The sequence below is a fragment of the Anastrepha obliqua genome, chromosome 2 (genome assembly GCF_027943255.1).
Source record: "Anastrepha obliqua isolate idAnaObli1 chromosome 2, idAnaObli1_1.0, whole genome shotgun sequence".
Lineage (NCBI taxonomy): Eukaryota > Metazoa > Arthropoda > Insecta > Diptera > Tephritidae > Anastrepha > Anastrepha obliqua.
Window position 1 is genome coordinate 88,353,428 of NC_072893.1, and position 12,449 is coordinate 88,365,876.

The 12,449-nt window shown below is 36.4% G+C and overlaps 2 protein-coding genes across 2 annotated transcripts; both read right to left on the minus strand.

Annotated features, from left to right (window-relative positions):
- Positions 1-8,720: 8,720 nt before the first annotated feature.
- Positions 8,721-10,091, minus strand: LOC129237369 (uncharacterized). The gene is given in 3 exon segments (XM_054872064.1): positions 8,721-9,896; positions 9,955-9,992; positions 9,995-10,091. Coding segments are annotated over 3 exon segments (1,311 nt in total).
- Positions 10,092-10,704: 613 nt separating this feature from the next.
- On the minus strand, positions 10,705-12,407 carry LOC129237526 (uncharacterized). The gene is made up of 4 exons (XM_054872330.1): positions 12,129-12,407; positions 11,934-12,062; positions 11,751-11,864; positions 10,705-11,682 (listed from the first exon to the last, which is right to left on the minus strand). The coding sequence occupies exons 1-4, from the start codon at positions 12,324-12,326 to the stop codon at positions 11,506-11,508; spliced, it is 618 nt and encodes a 205-aa protein (XP_054728305.1). The 5' UTR covers positions 12,327-12,407; the 3' UTR covers positions 10,705-11,505.
- Between the last annotated feature and the right edge of the window lie 42 nt (positions 12,408-12,449).

The following is a 12,449-nucleotide window of genomic DNA, read 5'->3' on the forward strand; positions in this document are numbered from 1 at the left end:
CTTAGATGTTATTAATTTGGACATAATGATGAAAAGAAAACAAAAACAGAAACAGGTAAATGGTACGTTATTGTATGTCCTAAACGATATTATAAGCGTTTTTATTTTTATTTTATTAAATTATATTTATTTTACTTTTTTTTGACGGCGTGCAATTGGCACCTAGGAGGTAAACCCAATTCAAATATGAGGCAACCAAGCCTGCGAAACATTCTTATACAGGGTGGGCCATATAGTGTTTGCTTTTTGAACCACCTATTTTTTTGAGAATGGTAACACAAATGACATGTCAAATGTGTTCATAATTTACTTAAAGGTTTGACATTTACGAAATGGGACGCTATACGCTTGAGCAAAATTGGGAAATATTGAAAACCTATTTCCAAATTGGTGAGTCTTCTTCTTCTTTTCTGATTTTCACATCGGTGTCTACGTCAATAAGCAAAATTGTCGGATTTGAGGCTTAGAAAATCCACACGTTACGGTAGAGAAGCAAATGCATCCACAAAGAGTCACTGTTTAGTGCGGTTTTTAATCTGGCGGCATCATCGGGCCATTTTTTTTCGAAAGTGAGCGAGGATCCGCGGTTACAGCAAATGGCGAGCGTTACCGTGACATACTCAACGAGTTTTTGTTTCCAAAAATTGAAGAGGATGACATGGATGACATTTGGCTTCAACAGGACGGTGCAACTTGTCACACTGCCAAAGTTACACTCCAACTTTTGGCTACCGTTTTTGAAAACCGAATAATCAGCAGAAATTCCGATATCAATTGGCCGCCTCAGAGCTGTGATTTAAGCCCGTTGGACTATTTTTTGTGGGGAGCCGTTAAGGACAAATGCTATGCAAACCATCAAGAGACGATGGATGCTTTAAAAACACGAAATCGAAGTTGCCATTCATGAAATTGGAGTCGAAACAAGCGAAAATGTGCTTAAAAATTGGGTTGATCGAATGGCCTGCTGTAAACCCAGTCGTGGCAGTCATTTGAACGATATTATTTTTCATTCATAAATGACAATGTTCAATCTTCAAAAAAAAAAAAAACAAAGTTTGAAAAAATATTGATTAGTTTTTTTTTACAGCCGATTCAAAAAGCAAATTTTACATGGCCCACCCTATACCCGCGTTTTTGCGCCCAATGGTATGATAATTTTGTTCACATAACGAATATATGTGAAGGTCGTTTGATAAGTCCTTGTAAAGTTAGAGATATGTTGTTACTGGCGCGTATCGAGATTACGCTTAATTAGTAACACACCAAGTTTCTGCCAGTTGGGTATATTTCTTAGTATTTGACATTCATTCGAATTGAGGAAATCGAGTGATTTTCTTTTATCATCATGACAACACACCAGCTCACGTCTCAGCCGTTGTTGGCGCAAAATTAATGGAAATAGGGTTCCGACTCGTTTGACATCCCCGCTTTTCTCCAGACTTGGCTCCCTCGGAGTCAAGTAGTAGTTTGAGAAATGGCTAGCGGGAAGAAGATTTTGTTCAAATGAGCAGGTGGTTGTGAAACGGGAAGCTATTTTTCAGACTTGGACAAATTCTATTATTCGGAGGCTATGTCGAAATACAAAAGAGGTTAACCCCAAACAATTAAGTAGTTGTTATTTTTGCACGGATTTTTCAAGCGATCCTCGTATAGCAGCATACAGGAAGGAACTTACAGAGGTATGGACATATATAGTATGCACTAAATTGGGCAAAATGATGAAGCAGTCGACTTAGTCATGCCTTTCAAAAATCAAACATTTTTTTTTTAGATATTTTTGCGAAACTGAGAAACGTTCCTACCTTATTACAAGTGAAGTTTGTGCTAATATAAATATGTTCGAAAACGATTGATAACCACGCACAGTTTTCATATAACGCTAACCTCTGTAATAAACTAAGAAAATTACGCAAATGGTACAAATAATGAGCTACAGAAAATAAAGCGTTTTTCAATAGGTGCGCTTTAACTTTTTTCCGATAGGGAGGGCGAACGACGCAATATTTTTTATTTTTCGCTTGTCATTTCTAAACTTCATTAGTATACATTTCATTATTGAACGCTACACACTTGAGCAACGATTGCAAATCGTGCAAATTTTTTATGAAAATAATCGTTATGTTGCTGCTACTTTAAGAGCATTACGGCCATTTTACGGTCCATTTAACAAGCCATCCCGTTCGACAATCGACCGTCTAGTGAAAAAATTTGTATCTACGTTTTCGCTACATAATGTTCCGGTGCCAGTGAGAGCAAGAAGTGCACGAAGTGTTGAAAATATTGCTGCCGCCAGGGCTTCAGTTCAAGAAGACGCAAATGTGTCGCTCACACGACGTTCTCAACAATTGGGCCTTTCTGTGTCGTCATTGTGGCGAATTTTGCGAAAAGATCTTGGCCTACATCCGTACAAGATCAAGCTGACACAAGTACTGAAGCCATTTGACCATTTGAAGCGACGTCGATTCGTAAATTGGGCTGAAGATCAACTCGAAAATGATCCAGATTTTTTCCAAAAAATCATCTTCAGTGATGAAGCTCACTTTTGGTTCAATGGCTTTGTCAATAAGCAAAATATGCGTTACTGAGCAGAAAGCAATCCACACGTGATTCATGAGGCACCGTTGCATCCCGAAAAAATCACTGTTTGGTGCGGTTTACATGCCGGCGGCGTAATTGGCCCATATTTTTTCGTTGACGAGAACGATGGCCACGTTACTGTGAATGGAAATCGATACCGCGACATGATAAACGATTATTTTTGGCCGCAATTGAATGGTATGGACTTAGACGACATGTGGTTTCAACAGGACGGGGCCACAAGCCACACAGCACACGCTACAATTGATTTGTTGAAGAGTAAGTTCGATGAGCGCATTATTTCCAGAAATGGACCGGTCGAATGGCTGCCGCGCTCGTGTGATTTGACGCCTCTAGACTATTTTCTTTGGGGTTATGTGAAGTCATTCGTCTACAGTAACAAGCCGGCGACGATTTGTGAGCTCAGAGCCAATATTGAACGCGAAATTGCTGGAATTTCGGCCGATTTATGCAAAAGAGTGGTCGAAAATTGGGTTCAACGATTGGACTTCGTAAAACGTGCACGCGGTGGTCATGCAAGAGAAATCGAATTTCATACTTAAATGTATATGTATGTTCAAACTCGATAATAAAAAAAAAAAAATAGTTAAAAAAGTCACACCGTTTGTGTTTTATTCAAAAAAAAGTTGAAGCGCTCTTACTGAAAAACGCTTCAAATACGACGCAGGTAAATTTCGAAAAATGGGCGGTATCACGTCCACTTCTGAGTAAATGCGTCTATCTCGATGACGACAAACTTGGTGCATCTCATTTAGATACAACAAAAATATTATTGAGATCGGATAAAACCACGCCCCCTTGTTTATGTGTTAAGACTAAATTTTCGTCCGTACGTCTGATGTTCCCAGCTATAGCTCACCATATTTGTTTTTTTTATAGTTTTTTTGAGTTTAGAGAAAACAAACGCAATCTAGCAACATATCAATAACTTATTGGTGCATCTTACACCCGTACAATTCGTTTGCATCCATATAAGAAAAAACAAATTTCCAATTTTTAACACTATACGTGCCAACAACAACATGAAATATCTTTTTTAGTTGTTAACAGCATAAACATTCCCCATAAAAGTTTGGGGAACGCTGCTGAAGTTACAGCCCTTGGTTGGATATAAATCCGGGACGTTGCTGATGTCGACGAGTATACGCGTCGTGGAAAAGTGGCAAAATTTTCTGTCACTATACTAGTCACGCCAAAAAAGTAAAGGGTTTTCCAATAAAAGGTGATATTTTGAATAGCCGGCTATTTCGGTAGATGCCCCTTTTGAAGCTATCATTTTTTGATATTTGACAAGTAGAAACTACGCCATTGATAAAAATGGAACGATACGCGCTTAAACAACGCATTGAAATTATTAAAATTCACTATAAAAATGGTGAAAATTTGGCAGAGACGGTTCGTAAAACTCAAACATTTTTGGGTCATCGTGAAGCACCTTGTCGGACCGCAATACAGAAATTGGTGAAAAAATTCGAGCTGTTGGGACAAGTTAGTGATGTGAAGAATAAAACCCGTGCACGTCGCTCAAGAACAACCGAAAATATTGCTGTTGTAACCGAAAGTGTTGAAAAAAACCCAGGTTTGTCCATTCCTCGTCGTTCTTTGGAATTAGGCATTCCACAAATATCATTACACCGTATTTTGCATAAAGATTTCGGTCTTAAGGCTTACAAAGTCCAGTTAATAGAAGAACAACGTCGTGTCTTTGCTGATTGGGTCGTTGAAATGCATGACAACGATCCGGAATTCCATTGAAAAATCATCTTGAGTGATGAGGTCCATTTCCACCTCGGTGGCTTCGTCAAAAAGCAAAATTGTCAGATCTGGGACTCAGAAAATCCAACAGTTATTGTTGAAAAGCCTCTCTATCCTCAACGTGTGACTGTTTGGTGCGGTTTATGGTCCGGCGGAGTCATTGAAAATGAAGCTGGAGCAACAGTTACGGTGAATGGATTGCGCTATCGAGACATGATTAACGACGTTTATTTTCAACAAGACGGCGCTACGTGCCACACAAGCAACGAAACCATTGATCTTTTACGGGAATAGCACCATAAATTGTAATTTTTGTAAAAAATGAAACATATTTTTAAATTTCAAGATGTTTAGAATAATTTGATACCAGGCCGAAATAAAACAGAGAAACATCAAAATATGAAAAATTTGTTATAAACTCATGCGTCCCCGCGTACACCGGTAGAAACAGCGTGTTAGTTCTCATACCGAATAAGCGATTGTTTCTAGTATATCAGCGATTTATTGGTATTTGGTGAACAGTTATTATCAATTGAGTACAAAGTGTACCATAAAAGTGAGTATCAGTGGACATCTCCCGTGTCAGTGGTTCTTATAAAGTGAGTGCAGTGCAACGTTAGAATTTCTAGTGCGTAAGTGTTATAAAAATATTTGTAAATTTATATTTTCTTAATTTTATTTTTGTTTGTCCTCAAAATGAACCATTCCGACAGCGACGATGACGTGATTTTGCCTACAATGAAGAGAAGACATTTACAAGCATTTTCATCCTCCTCTGAAAGTATTACTAATTCAGATTTTGATATATACAATTCGGCAATCTACATGCACATCAAGTAACCGAATTACTCGGGAATCATTTTCCGGATTATATACTCGAAACTTTTCGAGTACAGGCAACCCCACGCGAAGTTGTTACCTGTGTCATAATAAAAGTAAGATCGGGAAAGAATCTCCTTACTCACCAGGTTCTGTTTGCAATGTGGTCTCGTGTATTGTACCTTGTTTCAGAGAATTCCCCTCCACAACAGAAAAATAAATCTTGAACTTTGTATTTTTACGTTTTTGATTAATTAACATAAGTGAAATAAAAAGGTTAGGTTATACTGGCTGGCCGAGGCCACGCAGAGACTATTTTGGTCCATAGCGATACCAGATCAGAGTCCTATTTAGGAAAAATATGCATCACTCACTGTAATTTTGGAGTCGCTCGAGCTCCAGTTCAGGGATAGATTCTAGTCTTTCAAAGCTGTTAATTGTTGCGTCTGTACATACAAGCTCTGTTGCTTTCTTTACAGCAAATAAATATCTCAGCTTGAAACACAGTACAATAGTTAGGGGGTTTAAATGCCTTATTGATGCTTAATTCTGCACAATATATGCCAGCGCCAACCCCCTCTTCCATTTTTGATCCATCAGTGAATACATTGATGGTATTACTCCTCGGAACCAAGCCTTTGCCTCGTCCAGCGTCTTCAATAATGGCCTTTAGTGGTTTTCTAAAACTCATAACTGGAACCATATAGTCTGAATTGACTGCGGCATTCCCAGTAATAGAGCTATGTGCGACGGTTCTAGAGGTAAGCTGTTCGGTTGCTTGTAGCCTCACAGCTGAGTTTGCAGTGAAATAAATTAATATTAGTAATAAAATTGTCAATTCTATAAAACAAACTTGTATGTTTCTTTCGAGCTATAGGTGTAAGATATGGAGCACTAATTTTACTTTTTTTCTCAAATCAAACTCGCCTTCAAAGTCCTATCGACAATTGGCCGAACACTTTGTTTCCGTCGAGCTTAATTTTTCGATAAACAAAAAATAAAAAAACTATAGTTAACATTAAAACTGGATATATTTCAAACGGGAGCGTGTCATTATTCTGTATTACAAAATTCTGGTTCTGACAAAATTGCAAAAAAATTCTGCTTTTTAAAATTCTGCTTTTTTAAAATTCTGCTTTCCAAAATTCTGCTTTTTCCAAATTCTGCATGTTTAATGCGAAAAATTCTGCTTTATTCGAGTTTTGTGATTTTCGTCATACAAGAAGTAACAAAATAAACATTTATTCCATAAATATACATATGTATATGTTTAAGCGATAACAATATTTTAGTTTAGCCAATTACAATATTTTTTGGAATTCTTTTTAAATATGTAGTGTGACTTAATTCATTTGTTTTCTTAATAATTCTTCGCAGCTGTTCGTTTTTTTAGAAGAGTTCTACGCAAAAATACTGTGGTTTCTATCGAAACTGAAGAAAAAATTATTATTATTATTATTATCATTTTTTATTTAATATTTCGAATAATAATAAAAAATAATAATAATAATAAACTAAATAATTGCATTCCCTCTTTAACATTGTTAACATTATATTTTAATACAGAATTTTGTAATAAAGAATTTTGAAAGCAGAATTTTAAAAAGCAGAATTTTAAAAAGCAGAATTTTGTTTTTAGAATTTTGTACATACAGAATTTCGACACCAACCCTTTCAAACTTAACTTATATTACTTTTTGCCCTCCATCTCAATTGCGCACATCAGTTTTTTGTATTGCGTTTCTTTTGTTAATGATGAGCAGTAGATTAATTGTGTTCGCGTAAGCGATAATTTATTTAATTATTTGTTATAGTAGGGTAGGTGGGTTAGGTATGTAAAAGCTAAGAAGTTTAGATAATTTATTGAAATACGTGTTATACTGATTATACAGGGTCCGGCACTCAGAGTGTAACCGACTTCAGATCGCGCAGCTGATGCCCGTGCTTAGTTGGCTAAATGACAGTCCAGAGAATTGTTTACTAGCGCGCAGAAACATTTTGCCGACAGTAAACGCGAAAAAAGAAAGTAATTGATTGCTATCGAGGACATAGGGCAGCCACTTTGCAATTCGGTTATGGAAAGTTTCATGAAAAGGGCATTGTTCTGTAAGCGTGGTCGTGGTGGTCATTTGTCTGATGTTATTTTCCACTATTAACGACATACCTTCCTCTTTATGATGAAATAAATATCCCATCATCTATACTAATATTATAAAGAGGAAAACTTTGTTTGTTTGTAATGAATAGGCTCAAAAACTACTGGACCGATTTTAAAAATTCTTTCACCATTCGAAAGCTACATCATCCACGAGTAACATGGATTATATTTTATTTTGGAAATAGGGCTCGAGATATAGGTCAAAACGTGGACCCGGGTAACCTTCGGATGTGTATGTACAATATGGATATCAAATGAAAGCTGTTGATAAGTGCTTTAATACGGGGTAATTTTCATACCTATTGATGACTAGGGTCTCGAAATATATGCCAAAACGTGGAAATTTGAGAATTTAATGTGAAATCCGAATGAAATTATGTGTTCGTGGAAAAAAATTTTTTTTCGTTTTTTTTTTGTGAAAAATATAAATGGATAATGGTTAAAAAAGCTCCAATGCTTAATAAAACATATAAATTGAAACGAAAAATTCATGGATGATCAGGAAAAAAGACGATTGTTTCTTAGTTATTCATATGCATTGATTTGAAATTTAAAAACAATCTTTTTTCCTGGTTTTCAATTTATATTTTATATTTACTCAAAAACAAATAGAAAAACAAAAAATATTGTTTATGCCAAAGCGCTTGAATAAAGAATAAAGAAATAAATAATATGAAATTCATATATTTTCTGTTCTAAACCATATCTATTCTATTTTAGTGTGCCCAGCGAAGGGGGCCGGGTTTGCTAGTTTATAATATTATATATTAAAAAATAGCATTTTTCCTTGAATATCAAAATTATTCGAAAACCTGCTATTTTGGCATGAAAACAGGTCGTTGCCTCTCTGCAATGATGGCATCAAAAATTACTGAAGTAAGCGTTGGCAAATAATAACATTTACTGTTCGGTCTATGAGGATCATGAGAAAATTGATCCAGTCTATTCAATTATTTTTCAAATATTAGATTTAAATTTATATTTCTGTTTCCTTTTCTATTTCTCTCTTTTTTCACACATATTTGACAGTTAAAGCCAGTTAATACAGTTGTTTTTACGACGCGAAATTATAAAGTTTTATTCGTAAATTTTGCAAAAGAATTAACAAAAATCAACTGTAACAAAACTTTGGTAGGGTAATACGTAAATAATTACATTTTTAAAGTGCGATATTTTTAGATTTAGGGTTAAAGTGGGTAATTTGTGCAGGTTTTACGAAGGCTCAACATTTTCCCGCCTGAGCAAAATAGCATTGCGCTTAATGATATCCCTCAGCTTTCTACGTTTATTCTAAAATTTTGCGTGTTTAGCACAAACGTGAATAATTTTGTTTACTTTGGACTACAATCACGCCGACTATATTTCGTTTCGCGCAAGAACCATTTAAAAACTATTCTGCTATTGTTTCGTTTTGCTTAACCACTTTAATGAATATTTTTTCCTTTAAATTTGGTGCACTGCTTTTTGCTGCTGTATCTGCTTCCTGGTCGACCTCAGCCGGCGGTTCATTTGCTGCAGTGCCATTTGTACCCTTTTCGAAAGAATACGAAATGGTTCGTTTGTAAATGCGTTGCTGTGTTTTTTGCACTTTATGTTCTTTTCCTTCGGCTGGACGTGTCTTATTATCCACTCTTTCCTTCTTCCTTCCTCTGGGCACATAACACTTGGTGGTCGTGCCATCGCCATCCACACACTGATAGCAAATTTTCCCACGCTTTATCATTTGTATGCATGAGCTACTATTTCTTGAGATTTTAGCCTGGCGGCGATTGCTTTTGATATTTCTTTTATTAATCTCTTCATCACTTTTGTCCGATTCCGCTGCCTTCGCCTCTTCCGAAGATGTTTGTTCAACACTTTGCGCTGAAGGTTCCTCAGCATCACGCTGTTTCTTATAGCTTCTTTCCCGCTCGAATGCATATTTCTGCGGTTCACTTTCACGCGAAAAAGAGCATGATTCTGATTTTTCGCCACTGAGCGCATTTTCACAAATCAAACAATTTTGCTTATTCTTCCTAACGCGTCGGCATTTCTCTTTTGTTTTGCGTTGCACGCGATTTTTCGTTTCCCCCGACAATGGTTCCGTTTCCGTTGATGAAGAATTGTGTTCCGCTTCTAATTGTTGCTCTTCGCTATCTTGTGCTTCTTCATGATTTTCATTAGAATCGTTATCTTCTTCTAGTTTGTCACTAAAATATTGACGCACGAAATCTTCGTAAGCCTGATCGTAATTGAATTCATCACTTGATGGTGCATTTTGTTGATCTTGAGTGTTATCAGTTGATGAATCTGAACGTTTATGAATTGAATTTGGTGTTAAAGGCACGATGTTATCCCCGCTAGCGGGTAATGTGATTGCTGATGATGCTACATCTGATCTGCGTTGTGCGACATTGCTACCCACATCGGGTGTTGTTAAGGTAGAGCTTTCCAAAAGCCGGAGCAGTTCGCCAGGTACAAAGGATTCCCAAAAATTTTGCTGTGCATTTGTGTGCAATGCCTGACCTGCACTTAAGTGGAGTGTAAATGAGATGAGCACTGGGATCAGCAGCAAAGGTAAGTTCAACTATAATATTTTTTTTATGAAATGTTTTTGAAACTGCATTGTTGAGCGAAATACTTACCATTGTCATCTGTTTTCCAAAAGTGAATGAGAAAATTTACCATTGTTTGTGGCCTTTATAAATGCAGCATAACTGCGAGAGATTTATAGACACAGATGGGTGACTTGAATTGCACTACCGGCTATTTTTCTTTTCATTTCACTTATTTCGACCCAACCGCAACGTTTCACACTTCAGTACACTCAGGAAATCGCTGTAAATTAGATTTTTGTGCAAGCGAATACTTACCACAAAACTGCAGAGCACAAAATTTTGTATTTCCGATAGCGATTTTTATGTGCCAACTAAAAAATAAGTACAGTACAATCGTGATAGTCCGACATTTCTTAATCCGACACGTTCGGTAATCCGACAACCTCATAACGTCCATGGATGCAATTGGCATTATTTTATTTTTATCAGTCGTAGCAGAGCAGCAGAGGGGGATTGTGATTTGTTTCCCGGTCACAACGTATTTGTCATTAAATTTGAACGACGCCAGTTCTCTCGCGATTTCTGACGGTGTTGATGTGATTTTTTCTGTCTTATGTATTAAAAAACTAAAAATTTTGCGTGTAATTGTTTTCTTTAAGTTTAGCAGTTACGTTTTTGTTCCCCCACTAAAAGAGATATTAATAAAAAGATTATTTTTGCATTATGCATTTTGATCATAATTTTCGAATTAACATTGATTAAATGGAACCTTTGATAATCCGGCAACGAGTCGGTCCCGTATGTGTCGGACTATCACGATTGGACTGTATAAGTAAATCAACGAGTCAGTGGCGTTTCATACAATATGCTGCGCAACATTTATTATAAAACATTCAGCAACAAGTTTATTGAGATGAGAAACCAATGGAGCTCAAGAATCAATTAGGCGCGCCATTGCAATTACCAAAATGACAAAATAATTACTTGAATAATACATGCTGCTCCATTTTGAAACTGTTCAATGATAGTAAATACACATTCTCTTCTTAAACTTTCCCTAAAACTATTTGCCAAATTCTATCATTATCTTACATTTAGTAAAATTGTTTAGTCTAGTTGTAATTTTTAACATTCATAAAATAGCGTGAATTTGAAGAACCCACAAATTCACCAGAAGTTTGTTACATAATAAATTATATTACATATTTATCTAATCTTTTAGTCATATATGTATATGCAGGGCATTTATAAACATTATAAGCAATGTAGGTATAGTAGCAAAATTGTCCGCTATGCTAGTTGGTGCGATCAGTGTTAGCGACAAAATAAACGTCGCATTTATGGAATGTGGTGAAACTAATTACATTACGTTCCTTTATACACACTCCCACTCAAAACAAAAAGCAATACGAAAAACCAATATATGGAATTTCTTAAACATAATAATTAACGCGCATAGCGAGTAGTTGCATTGATTCGTATGTGTGTGTGTACCTATAGTATTTATATTTACATATGCGTTAGCAAACAATTGTTCTACAATAGAAATCAATTCAATGACAACTTTTTACTCCATAACGCTTTTTCACGTGCATGCAAGTCATGATTTTCGTAGTGATCACTGTCCGTCCACCAATACTATGTACGACTTTGTCGCAGTTTTGTGGCTTCAATTCCGGTAGTTTTTACATTTTTTTGTTGGCGTTGTTGACGCATTTCACGCCGTTTTTCACGTATCAGCTGCTTTGTTTGCTCTGTGTCAAGTTCGTCCCAGCCACCATCGATAGAGTCGTCCACCCAATCTTCTAGGTCGGCCTGTTGAATAAGAAGTGCTTGTTAAAAATGTGTCTACAAAGGTACTTTTGTTTGGGGTTTATAATTACATTCATTGTTATTGGCACATCACTTTTCGCTTCTAATCGCGAGAAATCTGTTTTATCATTATTATCGTTACCAAGATAATATTTTAATTGAGGTTTTATCACCGGCGCTAGTTCCTTAAATATGTAACAGATTATAATTTCGAATATTTTAGAATGTCAGGTTGCATCTGCTACACTACTTACAGTAAAGAAATCTTGTTCTTGCTCTGCCGGTGGTGGCGTCGGCGGCTTGGCTAGGCGTTGACGATATTGTTCTATGTGTTCTGTTACATTGCGTGGACTGTCATCCCAAGAATTCCAATCCCGTTCCACCTACGGAAAACAATAAAGTATACAAATTTATTTGCCAGCACAATCAAAGTAAATAAACATATGTACGTGTTGTTGTTGCGGTGTCCAACTGGGTGATTGCATTCCTGCCGGCAAAGTCTCTTTACCACCATCAACAACGACCCGTATTTCTATTGGCTCTGAACAGCTGGGTTTGCGTCGGCGACCGAACGAGAAACAGCACATCATACGTCGCAGCAGCTTCACAATACTTAACAATAGTGTCCTGATTTGTTGTATTACCATTGTAACAATTCCTATCGTGGCAAAATGTATAAAATTCTAATAATAAATACTAAGCTGCAACTATGACAGCTGTAATGGCAATCGGCGCAACTGACAGCTGAATAAATACATTGAGCAGAGTTG